Source organism: Amblyomma mixtum, chromosome 6 (assembly GCF_055824585.1).
Source record: "Amblyomma mixtum isolate Tamu chromosome 6, ASM5582458v1, whole genome shotgun sequence".
NCBI lineage: Eukaryota > Metazoa > Arthropoda > Arachnida > Ixodida > Ixodidae > Amblyomma > Amblyomma mixtum.
Window position 1 is genome coordinate 17,931,732 of NC_143017.1, and position 23,426 is coordinate 17,955,157.

General features: G+C 47.3%; 1 protein-coding gene across 5 annotated transcripts in view; it reads right to left on the minus strand.

Moving 5' to 3' along the window:
* The window catches only part of rhea (Talin_middle and talin-RS domain-containing protein rhea), a 188,081-nt gene that overhangs the window by 111,326 nt on the left and 53,329 nt on the right, over window positions 1–23,426 (minus strand). For all 5 annotated transcript variants that reach the window (XM_089547598.1, XM_089547600.1, XM_089547599.1 and 2 more), the window contains exons 2-11: window positions 18,521–18,684; window positions 16,067–16,167; window positions 14,558–14,687; window positions 9,898–9,986; window positions 6,423–6,492; window positions 6,209–6,351; window positions 4,471–4,598; window positions 4,336–4,399; window positions 2,525–2,629; window positions 1,382–1,471 (exon numbers count right to left, since the gene is read on the minus strand). In XM_089547598.1, coding sequence (XP_089403724.1) covers window positions 1,382–1,471; window positions 2,525–2,629; window positions 4,336–4,399; window positions 4,471–4,598; window positions 6,209–6,351; window positions 6,423–6,492; window positions 9,898–9,986; window positions 14,558–14,687; window positions 16,067–16,167; window positions 18,521–18,684 — 1,084 coding nt within the window. The remainder of the gene's footprint in view (window positions 1–1,381; window positions 1,472–2,524; window positions 2,630–4,335; window positions 4,400–4,470; window positions 4,599–6,208; window positions 6,352–6,422; window positions 6,493–9,897; window positions 9,987–14,557; window positions 14,688–16,066; window positions 16,168–18,520; window positions 18,685–23,426) is intronic.

The following is a 23,426-nucleotide window of genomic DNA, read 5'->3' on the forward strand; positions in this document are numbered from 1 at the left end:
ATCAGAGAAGTGGAGAGAGGAAAAGTTCACACGTTCTGTAACATGTCAGCAGCAGCACACATTCCTTCAGTTCTCCCTCTTAAACCGAAACTTTAACTCGTTTGGCGCCATCTGGTTTGCTTCTGTAGTACCATTAATTAGGTTTCAGTTTTGTTTTTCCATTTTCCAATGCGAGGAGGTGACTTGGAAAATGAAAATTTGACTGGACATAGTCAGCCGGTCGGTGATCATGGCATTTGTTTTGCCATGCACTCCTCAAAGGCAAAAGGCTACAATGAGCACTCCTGTAGGTTCTTATGTTGTTGTTTTTTTAAACATTTTTTTTAGTAACATAAAAGTGCCAGGATTTGTCAGGTAAAGATCTGAGGGATCGTTGATATTGTTCTGTTCTGAAGGTGCAAACTGACACAGAAACTGAGAAAAAAAAATTGATTTTATCGCCGGGGGCAAAATCTGTCTGCATAAAAATGGTGGACTACATGCTACCCAACTTACGGTTTTGTAAAGTATTGTTTGCTATGTTAGCTATGTGGCATAAAAGACAACCTACTTTGGACATTTTGGGAATTCACCTGAAACAAAGATATCACCACGAAGTGCAGCAGACTCTCGGATAAAGCTGGGAGCTTACTTCGTACACAGCTGTGTACAGGTGCTAGAAAGGGTTACAGGGTAGGGGGGGGGGGGGGGGGGGGGGGGGGCAGCTATCTTAGGAAAAATACTTTTACCAATGAAGTCACAACTATGAAATTTTCAAGGAACATGTGTTTTTGCATGTTGATCCCAAACGCGTAACCCATTTAATTTCATGTAGAACTAGTGCTCATGCGCTTATGTAATATGTTACGCAAGGTTTTGGAGAGAAATAGCAAGCTAGAGAAATAGGCAGCTTGCTGAAATGCATGCCACTGGTTTATCTTGACATCAAGGAATGCAATAAGGGTAAAACTATCATCTTATCTACCATCTGTGCCTTGGAGTTCAAGTTCTGAGCATAAGTGAGAAAAAGGCATTTAATAAAATCAAGAAAACAAAAACTGTCTACAAAAGTGAACGAAACTGCTAAAAAGCATGAAGGGTGTGACAGTGTGACGCTTGTGACTATAGATTGTGAGGGGAGAGGGGGTTCCTTCGCACATACTGAAAATTTTGGGGTTCCTTCAGGCAAAAAAAACTGAGAACCCCAGCGCATACGCAACTAGCCCAGCAGACAACCTAGCACAAGCACTAGTCCTACGTGGAATTAAATTGCACATTCGGAAACAGCAAACAAAAGCACAAGTTCCCTGGAAATTTTAGTTGTGGCTATGACATTAAAAGTGTTTTTTCGACGACCAGCTTCCCCTTTATAAGAACCACGAAGCAAGCCAGCAGTACCCACCTCCTTGGTGCGCTCGTCAAGGCGCATGACGCTGTCCTTAGTGACACCCAGCAGTCGTGGTACCAGCTTGTTCTTGCCCTTCATTTTCTCCTGCAAAGAGAGAGGCCACACGTCACACTGCCCAGCTAGGCGCCGTGATAAAACAACCCCTTCAAGCAAGCAACTCCCACACATTTCAAAGCCTCGCACGTTGCAGTTGTGATCCTCTCCCCCGTATTTTGGCAACAGCCTAGCTTTTCACAGCTTTAGGCAAGCAGCTGAGTACTTGCTGCTGAGTACTGAAGCCGCTGAGTACTGAATCATGCCCCTGTACCTCAAGTCTCCTCTTGCGGTCCCCTCCACATAGCTCGCACATTTCATTAGTCTTAGACCCTACCATTCCTACCATTAGAACGCACAGAGACTTTGCTTCTTCCCCGGGGCAGAGTGTCACGATGCACAGTCGCGAGGCAAAGAGGACATTGTTCTGTCGTGGTGCTGTTGACGACGATGACGCTGTAGCTAGCGCTGGGGTAATCTGGTTTCTGTGTGCTCCCTGACTGTGGCTTGTCGCCCCTGCTGAGCAATCTGGTTTCTGTGTGCTCCCTGACTGTGGCTTGTCGCCCCTGCTGAGCAATCTGGTTTCTGTGTGCTCCCTGACTGTGGCTTGTCGCCCCTGCTGAGCAATCTGGTTTCTGTGTGCTCCCTGACTGTGGCTTGTCTACCCTGCTGAGCAATCTGGTTTCTGTGTGCTCCCTGACTGTGGCTTGTCGCCCCTGCTGAGCAATCTGGTTTCTGTGTGCTCCCTGACTGTGGCTTGTCGCCCCTGCTGAGCAATCTGGTTTCTGTGTGCTCCCTGACTGTGGCTTGTCGCCCCTGCTGAGCAGTCTGGTTTCTGTGTGCTCCCTGACTGTGGCTTGTCGCCCCTGCTGAGCAATCTGGTTTCTGTGTGCTCCCTGACTGTGGCTTGTCGCCCCTGCTGAGCTAACGCCCGTAATAATATCACCATTGCCAGCCCCAGTTTTCATGAACGCAAGGCTCTACAGCAGGCATTCCTTCGAGTTTCATTGCGCTGTACATCAGCAAGCAGCCAATGAACAGAGCAATGAGCGGCATTACTTTCCGAGCTGTACCAACCCCCGAGACACACGTGGACCCACCCACCTTGACAAGGAAGAAGGTGACGCCGTACGTCTTGAGGGACCGAGCCAGGGCAACGTACTTCACCTTGGCGTCCAGCTCAGATGTGCCAATGTGCTTGCGGTGCTCCTGAAAGGAGAAGGCGATGCTGACCCCAGCCCTACAGCTCGAAATTACCCAAAAGGATAAGAGGCACCACCACTTGTGGGAGTTTCTTGAAGAGCAGTTCACCCAGCTATGGAATGCAGAGAAGCTGACACTTTGTAGTAGCTGGCTTGGCTAGTGTTGGGCCAAAAATGTGGATTCGAATGAATAATCGCCACAGTGGTTTCCTTGTGAAGGTTAAATTTTTCTAACAGAGCATCTTTCATTTCAATAATTAAACTAAATGTGAGTGAAAATTTGGCACTAAGCAGGTATGAAAACTTGACAGCACGTCTTGGGAAGTTTGCTTTGAGAAGAGTCAGAATTTTATGATCAAGATCTCTCCAATTAACCCTTTCCTGTGCCAGGTGCAGCCACCCTATCCCCGCAAACTTCTTAATTTCATCCGCCCACCTAACCTCCCGTCGTCCCCTGCTCTGCTTGCCTTCTCTTGAGATACATCCTGTTACCCTTAAAGGGGCCCAGAAACACAATCTTAGTTGACTGTTTTGCCTGTTGATCACATACAGTGAGTTATAATGGTGCTATTAGAGTCGGTAATACCGCGTATATTCTGTTTTTTAATATTTTAATGTCCTCCCAAAAACAAATTCATGGCTCTGATGTTGTCCCCACACAGTGGCGGGTTTCAGCAGCGGATATGACATCACTTGGCGCGAGATTGATGATTGTACGAACAGTAAATATACTGCAAATTGTGTGAATAAATAGAGAAACATTTTGCCGCCTGTCTGCGTTTTATATTAGATCAACAAAAACGTCTTTTTTCTCTTAGATAAAAGCCCTGCAAAGCAAGTAAAATAAAAATACACCACCAGGGGCGCTCTGGCATTGAAACGACGCTGCCAGTCTCATCTCAGCAAGAACGAGTTACAGAGAGTAGGCAACCGTGGGGTGCAAACTTCCGCGACGTGCTCTGGCAGGCTGTTTTGATTGGTTGCGCCAGGTGCCGTCATAGGGAGAGCGAAATAGGAGTGGGAAGCCCCGCCAAAATCGAGTTGAGGGGAGTGTTTTGTTTGCTTGTATTTTGAAATTTCTTCGTCGAATAGCTCCCGTTCCTGTGCATCGATTCCTGTAATTCTTTTTAAGTCAGCATCTGTGTGACATAAAGAACCCACCTGAAGTATAGCCGGTATCCCCCCAAGCAGTGTTTCGCAGCCCCTTTAAGGACCAGCGGCTATCTTTCCTTCGCATAACATGCCCTGCCCACGCCCATTTTTTTTCCCATGTCATTAACACGTGTTTGTTCCCTCACTCACCCTGCCCTCTTCCTGTCCCTCAATGTTGTACCTATCATTTTCTTTTCCATAGCTCACTGCACTGTCCTCAATTTAAGTCAAACCCTACAAGTTAGCCTTCATGTTTCTGCCCCATAGGTGAGAACGCAACAATAGACAAGCCAAATACGAAGCCTCTGCTTTGCAGCATTCCTGTTTACACGTTAACACGTTTTGGCGGGCTAGTTGGTTAAGCATCTTGAATAAACAGCGCGAACGAAGACGAGCACAAAAGACAAGAAAATGGACGACACAGCGCTGTGTCGTCCATTTTCTTGTCTTTTGTGCTCGTCTTCGTTCGCGCTGTTTATTCAAGAGCATTCCTGTGCCTCTCCACTGCGGGTGGACTCCCCCAGCTGGGTAATTTTGAGACATTCTACGACTGACGCTCACCGCAAATATCTTCTTCTCTATGCCCTTGATCTTGGCATAGTCCTTGGGCAAGAACTCCTTCAGGCTGGAAGCAAAAAAGCAGGGGCAACATCAGTGTGGCTTCCAGTGCGGGTGCACTGGCGGCCGCAAACTCACTCGAGGAAGCCCGGCTTGTGTTTGGTCTCATTGTGGTCCCCAAACTGGATCTGGCACTGGAGACCAGCAAACTTGCAGGCCTCCTCCAGGGTGACCGGGTGGGTGGTGTTCAGAATGGCATCCCGAGCCTACATGTGACAGCCCACAGAATGAAGGGAGCACTCCGCAAAACACCTGCAAACGCCTGTCCTGCGTTATGTTTTGTCCTCCGTGCAGATGGATTCCCATCAACTCGCCAAACTAACCCTGCAAAACATCTACAGACAGCTTTCTTGTGGATAGCCTGAGCTGCAAGTGATATGAGATGTGCCTGAACACTGCAGCACAGCACTGACAGATTCCTACGACAGTGAACGAATATGACAACAGCATTGAACTTGGGAAAATTCTGCGCAGGTTTTCTTTTTTTGTTCCGAAATGGGCCAAATCTACTTTGACATACACTGAATAAAATGCTGACTCACAGAAGGAGAAGGAAGTGAAACTACAACAGTCTAAGCTATGAAATGCAAGCTTACAAGAAAGCGCTCACATTGGCTGGCTCATCTACTGGATGAGCGGATTTGGCCATTTTGATGAGTACAGCAGCAGGATCTGGTTTATTTTTTATTTGAAATCAGCTCTATGCACAGGGCGTCATTTGGCCCCATTCATTTCAATAGCTTTTGCAAAAGAAAAACGCGCATGCATTCGCTTATCATAACAGCATAATTTCACTTCGTTTCGGTTTCTGCATCAGGTTCATCTAAAAAGAAGCTCTTAACTTATCATTTGGTAATAAGGCATCTGTGCACAGTGCAATCATGGAAAGGCTGGTATCCAAGGTCGGGCTGCAGTTACTGACTGGTGATTAGCAAATGTCGGGGCAATGCTAATTTCCGACCACAGCCCAGCCTAACTGGCCGCCCATGGGCCCAGATCGGCTGAATCTCTAGCCAGTGGTGGATTAACAGCTTCAGCACGCCTTCAGCTGGCACAACACCTTCGAGATCATCCAAACAGTCATGGAACAACAGGTACAACTACTCCCTCAAATACAGGAGCATGAAATAAATATATAGTGCAAATGGAAAAGGAGAGAAAAGAAACCTACACTCAAGACACAATGCTGTGCATGTGTGCGTTTTTTTTCTCTTGTCATCCATTTGTGCTACATGTTTAATGTTCCAAATGCACCCACACTTGAGATTAATGGAGGTTGGCTCCATCAGAAGAGAGCCATTCCCATTTTTATTATTCTTCTTCTACCCTGCTCCAGCGCCACATCTGCTGCCCCTGTGTTGCGGTACAAAGTCATTGGGCCAGCACAAAGTGCACCCCTAAATGAAGCAGCCATTCCCCTTTTGCTTGTCCACAGGAGTTCGTTACTCGCTGCTTTCTTTATCAGGGACTGCTTGATGAGAGCTCTGCCTTTCAAGCACGGCTTCTCCAGCACTTCAGCTCACATGGTTTGTGCCTCCAAGAAGCAATGCACCAGGCTTCACCTCAGGGAAACAATCGGACTCCATAGATGGTCTTCCTGCTAAGGATGCCAAGGTGTGTGTTTAGGAGCAGTTTTCTACCTTCCTTTAAGCGCATTTAAAACAGTAGTACATACCGATGCCGCATTGCATTGCAATTCTTTGTTTCTTTTCCATTTATATCTTGCTCTAGGTTAACTGGCAGCATGTATGAACGAATAAATTGCGTAAGCAACACTTTGTGCAGAGCACCATTGATGGCAGAGCAGCCGGCCCACCTGCACGTAGAGCAGGTTCAGCTGGACGGGGTCCCTCGAGTCGACGTTCGAGTCGGAGAAGAAGTACTTCCGCCGCAGGGTCAGCATCTCGTCCTCGTCCACCCCCAGCTCCCGCAGCGTCTTGGAGTGGTCCACCCAGTTCACTGCGCAGCAATGGGAAAGGTAATCCGTTACTGCTGGCACACACACACATACGCGTGCAGTGGGAACTCACGGTCGTCGTCCGTCTTGAGCTTCTTCTTGAGCTGCTCCATCTTTTGGTCTCGGTCCTTGTCCTTCTTTTCCTGGGGGAAGGGCAGAAAAGAGCACCACACGTTGCAACAACAATGCTGCTCAGGTGGAAGCGACGCGTGGGCTATGAGTGATATGTAGGCTATGAGCGATGCAACAGTAGAGGGATGTGGATAAATTTAAACCACCTAGGGCTCATTTACATGTGCTGACATGTCGCCCAGCACAGGAGCATTTTCTGCGATTCACCTCCGTCAAAACGCCACTGCCATGGTCGGGATAGGCCCACCCACACAATGGACGAATTTTTGAATTCTGTCCACAGACAGTAGTGGCTTGCATGCACGACATGTGGTGGATGGTGTAGGATGGCTCTAGTAACATTGGTGAACGGCGAGAGCAGACAGCACAGACGGAGAGGAAAACTCTTGAAATCACGGTTCTCGTAGCTCTAATCAGAAGAGCAAGAAGGGCTACGAGACCTGTAGCTTCGAGAGTTTTTCTGCCCGTGCATGTCATCTGCTCTCACCATCTACTAACATCACTAGAGCTGTGCAATGCTGTCCCCCGCATGCAAGCTGCTGTTGTTGATGGACCAGAAGAAGCAAGTGAAGTTGGGTCACACGGCTGTCCATCTGCGGATGGAATTCCTGATTTCGTCCATCATGTGGGTGAGCCTGATCTGACACTGTGACCCTGGGACCAATAGCTGCACGTCAAAGTCACTGAGCCACCGCGGCAGGTCGAAAGCGAGTTTGGTTACTGGTGGTCATTATTACAAGCACCATCCTGCATGTGCAGTCAAGGTAGCAGACTTCGTTTAAAGATAAGCTTGAAGGGATCATGAAAATCTGTTTGTCTTATTAGAAGTTCATCTTTACAGAAGTGCCCCAAAAGACGATGCACGTGAGCAGTGAGCAATCCGAGTGTATCCAAATATATGTTATGTGAAAACAGTGAATAAAATGGCCTTTCACAAAGAGGATAATTGCAAATATAGCATTTATTGCACTACACACAGAGTGAGCTGAAGAGCAAGAGCATGAAAAAAGCTCACATTATCCTATTTGAAAATGGTATTGGTCTAGCTTTCTAATTTCACCGTCTTTTTTTCCCTCTCTTTCTCTTCCACAGAGACAGATATTTAGGTTTTTTTTTTCTTCTGATTTTTTTCCTTTCCCTCCAGCTCCAAACCCATTAAGGTGCCCAGTTTAGTGGTTGTGTGTCTCCTTTTTGTGTTGCTGCCCAGTGTGACGAGCTTGAGAAAATATTTCTCCCCTGGTGACATTAACACTTAAACAGCTTTCTTTGAAAATCCTGTTGCATGCGTATAAATCGTTTCATCCCTTTAAAGACACAGAAAAAGAACACTGCCATTCCCTGGATGACTAAGAGACTTGCAGCATTTATCATGTTGTGTCACTAGATTATGTTGATCACAATGTTCTGGGGACCCAGTAAGGATCATCCAGTTTATAAATGCCAAAAAAGAAGCTTCGCAATAAAATGAAGGTCATAAAAGATTTTTATTACCAAGTCACTTAGCCCAAATTAATGAAAAGTAATCCTCATAAATTTTGGAAGTCTATTCTACCCTCTGGCTCACTTTTCAGTAAGTTTAAAATTAACAATGTTGGAGTTTCTGAACCACTCGTGATTGGTTCTCCCTTAACGGCTACTTCCACTCAGTTTTCATGGTAAACAATTCGGAAGCAATACGCCAATGATGAGTCACACTCGTCCAGCTCAAAGTTGCGCTGCTCCCACCACCAAAGACAAGTTACAGCCGGCAATTGCATTGGTTGCAATTTTGCAACTTACTTTCGGAAAAAACCACCACGTCGAATATAGAGGAGCCAATCAGCACTATCAGTCTATCAGCATGCGCAATGTAAAGCACAGTCAAAAGAGCAGTGCACGAAAAATATGAACAAAGAAGAAAAAAGAAAAGTGTGTTACAGCCTACAAGTCGCTTCCTTTGGCCCATGTAAACTTTCCAAGGACTGCACTAAGAAAGGGAAAAGACGAGATGACTGCATGACGAAACATCAAACAGAGTTAACAGAATGCAAGGAGAACACTGTGTACAGAATTCCCATCGACTGATAGTGGTGAACGGCTCATAAGTTTGACGCGGTGGCTTTTTCCGAAATAAAGTTGCAAGTTAGCACCTGTCCCGTCTACAACTGTGTCGTCCGTGTCTTTTTAGTGCTACATTTTCAAAAAACTCACATTGCTCATCTTACCCGAGAATTCAATTTAACCAAGTTTGTCTCAACGGGAGCCTTTGCAGCTTCTTAACAATGCCTAAAGGGAAAAGAGACCTCCCTCCCGTGTCTGTCTAAGGAAGTGAATTTCTGAGGAGCACTTTATACAGTATTGTGCGTTTTTATCGTAAAGACTTTCAAAATTTTTTTTTACCTCAACCGCTGGTTCGTTTGCAGTGAAACTGCACACAGAGCTTGCGTATTATGGTAACTTTTGTATTGTAGCAAGTTTTACAACAATACCTACTTAGTTGAGCCGTGCATGATGCAAAAGCGTAATCGTCTGCGTCGAGATCGGCGAACCGAAACCCAAAACACCGAGTTTTTGCTGAAGGGCGACAGTAGCGCCATTTGTCTTCCGCAGTGGAAAGCGTCACAAGGCGCCAAGGTGAGCATTGCAAGGAGCGCGGGCCCTTTGAATACGTCATTCCGGCCTTTTCGTCTGCTTCAACTGAAGCGCTTCGAACATTTTCGGCCAACTGAGCGGAATAAATGCCAGAAACAACTATTTTAACCAGGCTTTGCCATTAAAAGGCTGTTGTTTGACGTCTTCTTTTTTTTCATCCAATGACTTTATCCAATTCAGCTTATATCGTCTGCTTTCGTGGCTCTCCTAAAGCGTCGGAGGACGACGTCGCGAAGTTGTTCTGAGCTGTGTTTTCCTTGTTTAATTTCATTGTGGAAGACAGATGGTGCTACTGCCACCATTCAGCAAAAACTCGGTGTTTTGGGTTTCGGTCCGCCGATCTCGACGCAGACGATTACGCTTTTGCATCATGCACGGCTCAACTAAGTAAGTACCGTTGTAAAACTTGCCACGATACAAAAGTTACCATAATACGCAAGCTCTGTGTGCAGTTTCACCGCAAACAAGCCAGCGGTTGACGTAAGAAAAATTTTGAAACTCTTTACAATAAAAACACACAATACTGTATATGGCTTGGCTACTGCTCGGACAAAATCATCAATGCTGCTATGGATTCGTACTTGCACGACAGTGCTGTCCACAATGTGCAGATTATTATGTGCAGAAACTTTGCATACAAATTCTGATTTTTCTTTTGCAACTGTTGGTTCTATCAGAACGCCACGCAATCAGCTGTTTTGTCAATAAGAAATTTTGGTGGACAGTCAGAAGTTTACGCATGACTACTGCCCATGCCACCCCTGCCTGAGCAGGCAGCCACTCACCCGACGCAGCGTCAGAGTCCCCGTGTTGGGCTCCTTGTTCTCGTCGGGCAGGTCACGCACCAGGGAGAACTCGTCATGGTTGGTGATGCCTGGGGAAAAAGCACAGGAGAGACAGAAACTGCGCTCAGGCTCCAGCACCAGAGGTGGGTTCATATGGGGGGGGGGGGGGGGAATGGTTGCCTTCTCCCCAGGCAAGTCAACTTACAACTCATTCTAAGTTTAATCAGGCCCTTTAAGAAAATTTATTTCTACAATCACATCCCTTCAACATAGCAGCAATAATGCATTTACACGCAGCACTGATTTGTGTCAAATTCCCCGTTTCCGCACCAATTACAAACTACAGTCCCTTAAGCCTAACCTCCCGTTAATTTTAAATAAACACTCACAATTTACCAATCCCAGCCTTAACCAGTTGCGACAGTACTTTGTATCTGTATAGATGTTCTAGTGACTGACTGTTTTCCACTGTTCCAAATATTTTTCCTTATATTTTTTTCTTCTCATCACAACCATTGTAACCACATTACATAAACTATTTGTTGTTTTCTTTTGCACTGTTTAAGTATCCCATGTTGGACTCATGCTATTTATTTTAATTTCGAATGTGTTTAAAATCATCCATATGCATGTTTCATTTTCAGTTTTACGTTACTTCAAGACCGTAAACACATTCTACTTGTAACCACATTTTACACGTCTATCTGTGCTGTGTGTTTAAGTATTTATATTTTTATGTTCCTTTATTTTGCTGTTCTCAATATCTGTATGACTTGCCCTGCCTTGTAATACGCTGGGACCCGTGCCTTGTCCAGCTGACAAAAGCAGCTTTTAGCTCGAATGTCCCACCAGAATTTTTCTGCAAATAAATATGAAATGAAATGAAAACCATGGTGAACCCCATTATCCAGCAAAAAAAAAAAAAAGTGGCAGAAATACGTGGTTCAAATGGGACTGCCCCCGTTCCCCAATCGCCCCCCTGTCCAGCACTGCCCCAGCGCTGACCTCTGATGGTCGAGACTTTTGTGCAACACAGCTCCCAACACGTGGTTCCAAGAAATGCACGGCTGGGTATCACAGCCTCAGCTAACTACGCCCAGTGCCCCAGTCCCACCAGACTCTCTCCCTTCACCGCCTGCTCTTGGTGGGACGGACCACACCCTGCCCATGCAAATTTCCTCTTCTTGATAGTAGCGAGCTATGGAAAGGAAAATGATAGGGGTAACGTTTAGAGATCGGAAGCGGCCGGAGTGAGTGAGGGAAGAGACGCGGGTTAATGACATCTTAGTTGAAATCAAGAGGAAGAAAGGGGCTTGGGCAGGGCATGCAATGCGAAGGCAAGATGACCGCTGGTCCTTAAGGGTAACGGAGTGGATTCCAAGAGAAAGCAAGAGCAGCAGGGGACAGGCAGAAAGTTAGGTGGGCGGGTGAGATTAAGAAGTTTGCGGGGATACAGTGGCGGCAACTGACAAAGGACAGGGTTAATCGGAGAGACATGGGAGAGGTCTTTGCCCTGCAGTGGGTGTAGTCAGGCTGATGATGATGATGATGATGATTTCAACTAGGATGTCATTAAATCACACTGACGGATATCAAACATCAGGCACCACCACAGCACTCGGATGGCCAGCAAAGTGAAAAGGTGTGCCAGCACCACGTCATGTGGAAAATGTGCAGCAGCTCAGAACACGGGAGTGCTTTCTACCAAACTGGGTACATGTACTACTGACACACATCTGTGCAGTCCCGGGATGCTTACGGGACCTTTGAGGCGCATTCACAATGGCTAGTCGCAGAGGTTGTGTGACACAGTTAGCTGATTCGCCACAGAGGGGGAGCTCCGAACAAGTCACCAGCGACCCTTTCAGGACAGTTGTTCGTTGACCGATTTCTTGCAACGTGACACGATGTCGCAAAACTTCTCAGCCAATCCACAGCATCGCAGGGGATGACACCACGTCACGTGGCCTTAATATCCAGGTTCTTGCACCACTGGGAAATTCAAGTCACGGCATGCATGGCCATTCCAGACGTCTGTGTCCGAACATACATGCTTTGGTGGCCGCATTGTGCCTTTTGCTGCATACGCTGTTCTTTTCTATATTTGATGTTATGCTCGTGCCTCTGTCATGAAATATTCCGTGGAAGCAATCAACAATGTCGTAAAACAATTTTTCATTCTTATGATTAAGCAGCATTCCAATTTCATGTGCCGCTAAAAAAAAAAGACTGAAATGTGGAAACATTTATCTGAGTTGCCTTGTGCATATACATGCATGCTGCCTTTGCAATATTAGGACGACTACAGCGAGAAATTTTCCCTGATTGACGATTAACAATATGCCTTTTTGCAATTAGGCTACTCTCACTAGTCGTCGTTAGCTAGGTGGCACGTATCGACCTTGGTCTTTTCTCCACATGTGTAAGCAGAGGTACAGTATGTTACATGGCGAGACAAACATGCCACGGCAGCCAGAAGAAGGAAACTGACTTTCGGTAGCGCGATCTGTCGTGTGCATGCCGCTGGGTCTGGAGACACTCACACCACATGCTGCCAAGCACGGGCACATACACAGGCACCGTTGTCTTCATCGTTGGTGCACTACAGCTTTCTGGGCTATCAAAGTAGCGTTATGCTTGAGCATTGGTCACTATTGATTTCACTCACAGTGTCATTTGCGAGATGACGGGGGAGAGGGTACGTAAGCAGTGCCTCTGCCCCTCTTCAATTCTTGTTCGGAAAGCAAGTCACAAACTCAACTCGCCCGCAGGAACACTTCGCGTCACTAGGCGCCCATTGTGAGTCAACCAGAGCAAGTTACGTCGCTTTCGCGACTCACCAGTCTGAACGTGCCTTTTGTCAGCCCCACAAATGTGCAGGCGGGTGCCAAAACGAAACACGAGCAATGCATCAGGGTGCCTAGAAACCCTCAAAAATGTGGCTGAAGTGAAGTCTCTCCTGGACTGTGGCCAGCATTTGGGTGCATGGTCAATCATAGATTTGGTGGGACTGCAGAATTTTTACAGCAAATACAGTCGTGCCCCATCAATACGACCTCAGTTTTTATGGTTGACTCAAATAATGCTCAGTTTCTTAGGGGCCAAACTTTTGCAGTGCATTTACCCCTTATATTAAAATGGAAACTCGGTGGCTGGACAATGGACTGGGTGGAAACGCCCAGTGTCCATTTGGGGCCCACGAATTTATGTCATATTGATATGGACAGCAGTGTGAACAAAATCTCAACTGCCCTAACCAGGCATTTGCTTTCTTGTGTTTAGAGAGCAGGGCGCCAGTGAAACACAGTGCAAAAGTGCAAATGTGCTGTTCTGCGCAAAAAGGTGTGCTGTTCTGAGTGATGGTCCAGTCTACATGTCTATCATCTGATGCACTGCATAAATTGATGTGAAGGAAACTCGCTCTGCAGGTTGGGCTATACTGGAAGACGCATTAAACAGCTGTCAGCTGACTGAGTACCCTATAGATATGTACTATTGGGTCATGGGATGTGAACAGCCACAGCAGCAGACACATCATCCTGCCATGAGATGGCATTCCGCATCTAACAGGCCACTAGGCATTCCAAAAAGCATCCCGTTACTGAAAAGGTAATGGCAAACTGAAAAATGCTCTTGGAACAGCCAACATTTCTTCCAGTTTTTTATCCACAGTGCCCCACTATGTGCAGAAGCAGGTTCTTCTCCCAGATTTTTTTAAAACAATTTGTCAATATACACGACTCGTTTTGTGGACAACTTTGTTCGGGAACCAAGGTGCCCATATTGACAAGGCACGATGGCTGTAGCAAAAGAGTTGTGTGTGTCTGTTTGAGACTGCCAATGTCTCCATTACGATGACGACAGCCGTGTGTCAAATGAGTTGTCACTGCTTCCTCTCTCCCCTACTCCCTCTGCCACAAACACGCTTGGTGCTGCTGAGGCCTGAAAGGACACCATTTTGGAGTCACTGAACAGGACAACTGAGCTCACGGCTTCCAGTGCACTAATGACAGAACTGGCATGTCGATGCCAAAACAAAAAATAACGTCCGTATTTGGATTTACTGCAAGTGAAGTTAGTTTATCCAGAATTTAGGCTCACTTATTTTGGGACAGAGTCCAATACCAGGGCGGCTCTAATTCCAGCAGACCGCACACTGAAACACATCTATCATTTCAGTGCAAAACATTCCGAAGGGGTACGCGAGCAACACTTGATGCCCTCTTACCAACTTGATGTAGCTTCTCATAAAAAATTGGTTTATTGGGGTTTAACGTCCCGAAGCAACTCAGGCTATGTGGGACGCCGTTGTGGAGGGCTCCGGAAATTTCGACCACCTGGGGTTCTTTAACGTGCACTGACATCGCACAGCACACGCGCCTCTAGAATTTCGCCTCCATCGAAATTCGGCCGCCGCGACCGGGATCGAACCCACGTATTTCGGGTCAGCAGCTGAGCGCCGTAACCACTGAGCCACCACGGCGAGGCTCACAAGAAATACACTGTGGCCCATAGGAAAGAGTGGTAGGTCAGTGTTCTGAGCACCGGGCAACTCGTTAATTATCCCAACGCATTGCTCAATGCCCCTTTCGCGTGCTCCTGACAGGCGTGTGGAGGACGGTGCAAAAAAAAGGAGGGGGGGAAGGGCACAGCCGCTCACCAATCTTGGTGCAGATGACCACCATGAGGTTGGCGATGGGCTGGCTGTCATCCACAAGCACCGTCTTCACCGAGCCGTCCAGCATGCGCACGCGCAGGGGCCGCAGCTTCTTGCGGTACTCCAGGGTGTCCTGCATCGGCAGAAGGTGCACTGTTGCTGCTGGCACAATGCCCCGGTTCAGAGTCGGGGCAAAGCTTCCGGGGCATTTTGAAAAGTGACCTCTCCCTACGCACGAGTGCATTTCAACATTTGTGGCAACGGTCCCGACTTCTGGGCACCACCACCCATGTGCAGGCCATTGTAACTTCTCAAATACAGTCGGCCACTTTCTTAAATGCATTGCACGAGTGTTGACTGCTAAGTGCAGCAGTGTCGAGTCAAAGGCAGAGTGGAACGAATCATGCTGCTGGGTCGAGCATCATCTGTTGTGTTTCGTGCGAACACCAACAAGGAACGTAATCTAAAACACTGAACTTGCAGCCAATGCATAGACAAGAAAATTCTGTTTCTTTCGTTCCTACTCACGCATACCCTTTTCCAGTAGCTTAAACTCCTTATTCGCAAGCAACAGTGACGTGCACTGATGCACGCGCAACTTCCTTGCAAATGAATGTGAAAGGCTACCAGCACTTCTCTTTCATCTCTCTTTTTCGTTTTTTTTTTTCGAAGGACGGGATGCAGTTCCGTTCCGGCATTGTCTACAGAGCCGTGGAAGGTTATTCGGACATGACACGTTTTTGAGAGAATTATTATGGTCGCATTCACGGTCATCCACTCATCTGCTGGTCCGACCTGTATACACTCTGCCACAGGAGAGCGACACGTTGTACACGGCACGTGTCGCACATCCAACAAACTTGTTAGCATGCTTTGCAGTGCAGCCGTTAGACACTGGCCTTCCCTCTCTGCTCTTCTAGAACACGGACCAGACACAATGGGAGCAGAGAGTATCAGTGTCCCACCGTGCAGTAGTGCCACTTTCTTGAGATTATGTGAGATGCTGTGCAAATAAGTTTCCTCCTTACCAGCCTAATTGCTTCCAACACCCCCCTCCCCCCCCCAATCATTCTCTTTTTTTTTTTTTTTCATTTCCAGTAGCATGGACTTTTCTGGAAGCAAGGCTGATAAGGAATAAATTCGCAGTTTTACAGGTGCCGTCAAAAGTAAATGGAAGGCAATATTAACGAAAAAATTTAATCATTGCCCGCTCAATTCATGCATCCTTGAATACATATATGCAGACTAATAGTGAGTGCGCGAATTGCACTGTGCACCCACAAACATGGACCAATATGCTCTAGATTTAAAGAAATTAAATTTTTTTGACAAAGTCGCCTTCCATTTACTTTTGACGGCGACTGTACATTATTTGCATGGCGTCTCGCATAACCTAAAGGCAGGACACTTATTGTACACTTCCAGAATACAGACCCAGGTTCAAGGAACTATAACTCTGCCACGCGCGCATGTAAGCAGGCTTGCATTCACAATTACTGAAGGGTGACTGACCCCCGACTTGAGCAGGTAGTAGCCAAGTGCCTTGCCATTCTCCAGCCAACAGCCAGACTTCTTGGGGTCGTCATCCGTCAGGAAGAGTCCATATTCCTTGGCTGCAACACAATCCAAGACAGCAATGTTGGCAACTGACCATCATCTTTCGTTCTTCTCGCGAAACCTTGGTGAGTGGTTGGGCGAGAGTGCTATGTAACTAAGTGGTAGCATTGAAAATCACGGTCAAAGCTGTGAGGTGCTCCGTGTTGGGGCTCTCTGGCCATAATTTTCATGGAGTGTGAAGTACTTTTTAGGTGCCGACTGCGTGAGAGTGGTTCACCCTACCAGCTGCATATCACACCGCCACATGCAAGGAAGAAATTAGTGAAGCGGAAGACCATTAACGAGCTAGCCATAAGAGGAAAAGGAAAGGAATTCGGGATATTGCTGCAGTACAGATATTCGGCTCTAACTAAGGAAGACGATTTTAATGTTGAAAGAATGAACAATAATCTCGTGATAACGACAATGAAACTAGACATAGGTAAAAAACCAGATGTATGTGCTAAGAGACAAAGAGGGCAATATCATTAGCAATATGAATAGGATAGTTAAAGTAGCCTGAGAGTTCTACACAAATCTATACAGTAGCTAATGCAATCAGAGCGTTAATGAGAGAGGCACTAGCGCACAACAATGGGACATCCCGCCAGTAATGAAGGAGGAAGCAAAGGAAGCCTTAGGAGCAATGCAAAAGGGGGAAAGTAGCTGGCGAGGATCACGCAGCACCAGATCTTTTGAAGGACAGCGGGGAGATTATGCAAGAAAACCTAGACACCCTGCATATGCAATGCTTTACGACCTCGAGCGTATAAGAAGCTTGGAAGAACGCTAACATTATCTTAATTCATAAGAAAGGAGACGTCAAGGACTTGAAGAATTACAGAGCGATCAGCTTACAGTCCATTGCCTATAAGGTATCTACTAAGGTAATTGCAAATAGAATCGGGACAACCTTAGACTTCAATCATCCAAATGACCAGGCATGCTTTCGTAAAGGATACTCAACAATGCACCATAATCACACTATCAATCAGATGATAGACCCCTATATATAGCGTTCATTGATTATGAGAAAGCCTTTGACGCAGTGGAAATCTCAGCAGTCATGTAGGCATTGCGGAATCAGGGTGTAGAAAAGCCTTATGAGACAATACTAGAAGATATCTATAACGACTGCACAACTACCATAGCACTTCATAAGGTGAGCAATAAAATTCGAATAAGGAAGGGTGTCAGGCAGGGCGACATGATCTCGCCAATGCTATTCACCGCCTGTTTACGGGAGGAGTTCTAAGGCCTGGATTGGGAACAACTGGCGATAAGAGTTAACGGATAAGTCAATGGCATCTCACTTGTGGTGCCCTTGTGTTGAGACGCAGTACTTTGCTTCTGAAATTAGCAATTATCCTTTGGCTCGACAGACGAAACGCCCGACCGACGACTAGGAACGCTGCTTTTTTCTTCCGCCTGCAGTTAGCTATAGGGAACTTCCGTGTCCACTGTTTTCTGCATTGTGCAGCACAATGCTTCTGTACAGTTGCACTCGCCTCCCATCTGGTCGCTATCAACGAGATTCCCTACAACAGATATAATGCACAAAGCTCTAAGCAGCAATGCATTGATGTGGCATGTAGTGGTGAGAAAAGTACTTTTTAGGCATTTCCTTTTACAGGCATTAACTTATTTGTGCCTCAACAAATGGCAAAAACAACCAACTTTCTGATATGCATCTGTGCACTATGGCCACTGCCCTGCTATTTCAGAAAGAGGGCGCCACAGCTGCTGGAAAGCGCAAGTACCCAGCACGAGATGTTATTATTGGTCTTCCAAGTGGAAACCAGAGAATGCACATCTGCAGCACTAATCATATGCGAAAAGACTGTGCTTATGACTCACATGCACCTCATGCCTTATCTTTGCATTAATTTGCTCTAGATGCTACTCGAAGCAACAAGGCGATGCTCCATAAATCTAGAAATTCAACGCAATTTTCAGCTGACTCACTGATACTGCACTATATAGAATACATCAGCAACCAACTGCATCAAAAAGCATACGATTACAACCTCAGCACAAAAGTTTTGCAAAGCACATGAGTTATGCAGGAGTTGTGCTCAGATAAATGAACGTTACTCTGGAAAAGTTTCTACTTGCGCACAGGGGATCCTATAGATGGATACAACTCAAGAAAGAAGGGGCATCAATGGTGTCGACCCCTTTCATAACACCGTGAGTAATCCAGTTAACGTCTGGTTAATCCCCTCATCAGCCACCCACTGGTATGTCACGCTAGCAGGTCCAAGGGGATCAACCACGATGTCATGAGGCTCGAAGGCCTCCTTTGAAGGGCTTCGTTCTTCAGTTGTATCCGACTACAATGCCATTGGTAGCAATCCAACAAACACTGACCGTCACCAAGGGCGGAGTCTGGAACCTTGTCACGAATGATGCGGCAGGCATCGTAGACCAGTGTGCCGGGCTCGAACTGAATAGTTTTGATGACCTTGTTGTCAGGCACGCTGATCTTGAGAGAGAGCATCGCCATGCCTACACGCCCTCCCGGCACTTGTTGCCTGCACAGAAGAAGAATCAAGCACTCTGCTTAGGCTGCTTAGATGTATAATAAAAAATTGCTAGTTAACTACCTGCCTGAGCTGGTATATAATAATAACACCATGCAACATGAAGTTTGCTAAAATGAATGTCCAGGCTTTTCGGTGGTTCAGCGTTCGTGAAACAGTGTAGAAAAGACTACTCGTCCTGCACTACTTATTCTCTGTCCCTTCTGCGCTCTTCTATCGGCCATTACTGTTGTGTTGCACGTCATGCTCAATGTGAGGTTTACACATGTAAGCATGTTTAGGAGCGCATCACACCCCTAAAACTAAGTACACAGAATTTCTGCACTACACTTCAAGAACTTTTCTTTTTCGACAAATTTTTTCTCTTCTACATCTTGTGGGAAGCCTGCAGACTTGATGAAGTGTTGTTCAACCTTCAATAAATGCTGGCAAGTTATCATTAACAATCTAAGTTTCTTTTCTTGCTGAACACAATTTTTCAGCAGTCATTTTTTTGTGGTGCAGTTGCTGTGGACATGTGAAGACTGAACAAAATATCACACCAAGAATTCAGATTTCATTGATCTAAGAATCTTTTATCATTGCAGTTAGTGAGGTCAAAACAGACTAAACAATCATCAAGAAATCAGCTTCACAATGTGAGCAACGGCCTAAAAAAGCAGTTTTCAAGACAAGGCATTCAAAGTTGAGCACCATGTTTACTTTTCTCTAGAGAACCCCAAGGTTGTAGCCCCTGGTGTTGTTTTGAATTCGACATCCCTTGGCTACATGGCCTTTTGCCTGACATGCTTCTGATGGTGTATCAGGCATAAGGCCAGTATGACATAGCATACTTTTCAGCTGCTCGTGGTAGGTTTCGTGTGCCCACAGCTGCACCTGAAGAGCTCCCCTGATGTGCACCGCGCTGTTTCGATCTCCAATTTCAGCAACACAGAAATTCTCCCACGTATATGTATATACAAATATTTACTTCAGTGTGGCCACTGCACAAAGAAGCAGGACAGAATACAGGCTGCGGTCATGGAGGGAAAATGTAAATGAATGCTGAGGCCTACTGCTGCCTGCAGTGCCACATTGTCAGCAGTAAAGCATGCAGCACACATGTCTCTCTCACCGCTGTACCTCAAAGCAAGATTCAGGTGTCCACTCACCAAAGGAGCCAGTTACACTCACTTCCTTTCCTTAAAATCAACCCCAATAAACACCAGCCCCTTTCTGTTTGTGCCACAACCTTGTCAATGCCAACACATGCAGTGCACATTTGTCACATTTGTCTCACATTTATCACCAAGCAAAGCACAAATGAGGTGTCCATTGACCCAGGGAGCCAGTTATATGCACTTCCTTTCCTTCAAAATAAACCTGAATGAATGGCCCCCCTTTCTGTTCTGCCAACACCTTGTCAATGCCAACATATGCAGCACATTTGTCACTCAGCTCGTCACTAAGCTTGTCACACTTGTCACTAAGCATAGCTTAGTAACAAGTGTACACTGTCCAAGGGGGCCAGTTATACACCTTTGCTTTCATTTGCTTTACCTGAAGGTCAAGTGAAGGTGAAATCTCCACACAAGGTGACCTTGGCTTTACCTAGGAAGTTCTGGGCAGCCATTCTGGGCAGCCACCGCAAGTGCGGAGCAGCCCAAGAAAATTGAGTGCCTGGCTCCGCGCTCTGGCAACCCACAAACAGCCAGAGACAGATAATCAAAGAGGCGCGCGCAATGTAGTTAACCATGATGACGTCATAGTACAGTAATGGGCATAATTTGGGTCCCAGCACACACATCCGTCCCCGGTAACGAGGCGGCCCAAGTGTTAGCCCAAGATCTCTACTTCCAGATAACCGTAGAGCTGCCCGGCTGTCAGGCGATGGACGAACATTTGCAAACATACGCGGAAATCGTCAATTATATATTAGGAAGCCGTCTGGTGGTGGTGGTGAAAAACATCAACGATTTAATAATTACAGAGAGGTGATTGGGGTAGGGCCCATTGGCCCTTTCCCCTTGCAAAGACTTCTGGTGCCACCTCCGGATCCAAGCTTAAAAAATAAAGAGGCCATCATCCGGGGATAATTACAGGCAGCAAATTTTGCAAACCCCTCTGGTTGTGTCACACCAAGTAGACAATAGGAAAGATGATAAATGTAAGACCTATGGGGCGAGGGGGTCACTCCACCACATAATTTGGGAATTCCCCAGATCTCTGAGCGCTGGGGACAATATTGAAAGTAGAGAGGCCTGGGAGGCCCAGCTGGGGAGCGAGGTCCCCAACTAGCAATGACAGAGCTGTCCCCCTGGCCACTCTATCACTAATCACCAACGGGGGGAATATGAACCCACATGCCCAAATTACAACCACGGAGAACCCACCACTCAGGCGCACAGGGCAGCACTCCTGCCCGCTCTTTCTGAAAAAGCTGGTACCAAAGCCTCATCCAGCCAGACAAGACCACTCAACTTTCACTCATTTTGTGGGCCCAGGATCTCACCACTGCCTGGGGGTCACACAGGAACCACCTGTCCCAATTCCCTACACCTGTGGCAAATAAATTTGCTTCTCTCTCTCTCTTCAACCTTTCTTCCTTCCTTCTTTCACTCCCTCTTTTATCCCTTCCTTTACAGTGCAGTTCTGGAGTGCGAAGAGATTTTCCTTTCCTCAAAACACATTTTCATTTTTTCCCCCAATTTTTCAAGAATAACAATCAGTGCACAGATGACACCAGAACACTACAACACAATGCAAGTCACGTGAATTAGCATGACTTCAATCGGCACGTTGAAACGGCGGGGAGGGGAGAGGATTGGGGGGGGGGGGGGGGGGGGGGGGACGCGGTTGTTGCGACTCGCGTCTGTTTTGTTGCGAAAGCAACGCTACACTAGTCGCCGAGCCATTTAGCGGAGCTCTGGAAAGGCCCGCTGCGCATGCGGTAGGAGCGGGTGACGTCACACGGCGCACAGCTGGCGCGCCGGGGCCGCCGCCAGAGCCGCCGCCGCCGCGCGCTCTCCATCGCCTCCTCGACAGTCTCCCTCCCTCTCCCTCTCTGATGCGCAGTAGCGACTGCGCATCGCCATCTGCGTGGTTTGTGGTGTATATAAAATTCGCAGTGGCTTAATGCCAGGATAGTCGGGGAGGCGGTGACGAATCGCGGCTTCGGCCGCTTATCTGTTTTTTCAGCCAGCGTCCGCTTCGGCGGACGCGGTTGTTGCTGCGACGCGCGTCTTTTCTTTTTCTCTCATCTTTTAATTCTCCTCTATCTGCACGTGGCAGCGGTGGTGGCTCGGCTAGAGCCGGTTGGCAGGCCCGTGCAATTTCCTTTTCATTCTTATCTCAGTCGCAACAACAACAATGCCAGGATATACGTAGCATGAGGTGGGGGCGAGGTGTCCACATCTCGGTGGACGCCTGAACCAGAAGGGATGGGGCATAACTACCCTTTCTAGTACACTGTACCTCAACCATGCTTTAAGATAAATGACGGTAGCGACAGGTGTGCGCTGCATGCGCTGGGTTGTGCCAGAAACGCGACGCTGAAGCCATAGGCCACCGGCGTTCATTGGCGTTGGCGTTGTCAACGTTTTACACTCCGATCATTTTAAGGAAAGGAAGGCGAGCGCGCTGTGCGTAGTGACGGCACTTGATCCTCGCGCATGCGCAGTATGGTCGTGCAAGAGCCCGCGAAACGGCAAGACTGGGCACTGTAGCTCACGCAACAATATATGGCTACGCGCAGATGTTGCTTTCGCAATCCTCCAGGTTTAACGAGAGCTAAACCACAGCCAATTTTTTTCACTCTTTCCTCTCATCTCGAAGCTCTCCTCTATCTGCACGTGGCAGCAGTTGTCGCTCAGCTCGAGCCAGAGAGCAGGCGCCTGCAATTTCCTTTTTCATCCTTTCAGTCGCAACGATAACAACAAAAGGCGTCTATCGCAGCAGCTCTCGCCACAGAGGGCGGCGACATGGTCAGGAAAGAAGGCGCAGTCGCTTCGATGAGCTCCGGTGCTGGCAGTTGTCCTGAACGAACTCAACATTACAGACGCCAAGCCGCGTCTACTAGTTTCCCGATACTTTCCCGAGAGCTTTCCTATCAAACCAGCTGGCTCGACAGTAGATAAACGACAGGTAATATTTCTGAGGAAAGGAAGTGCGTGCAGTAACTGTGACTTCTCGGTGGGCGCCTCAACAGCGCCGCAAGGGAAGGAAGGTGGGAGTGAGAGGAAGAGAGAAAAAATTGGCGGGGGCTTAGCTTTGGTTAAGCCTGGTAGGTTGCGAAAGCAAAAGCGCAGCACCTCCAACTGAAGGAACGCAGTGCTATAGTGTACTAATTCTAGTACACTATAGCAGTGCGCCGCGTCTACAGGTCACGCGTGGCTACCGGCGGCCGCTGCGCGAGGACTCAAAGCGTATTCGATATTTTTTTTTATATTTTGTTTTGATGTTGTTGCGACTGAGAGAAAGAAAACATAATCTACAGCTGGTACGACGTCACAGCGGCAGTAGCGCCACAGGTGCGCAGCGCGGCAAATACACACTTAACTGCAGCCGGGCTCTCTGAAGGAGCGAGTTGGTCGCCCATAATCTACAGCTAGTATGACGTCACAGCGGCAGTAGCGCCACAGGTGCGCGGCGCGGCGTAACTGCAGCCGGGCTGCCTGAAGGAGCGAGTTGATCGCCCATATTCACTCCGCTAAAGGTCAAACGTAACTGCAGCCGGGTCACGCGAAGGCTTGAAA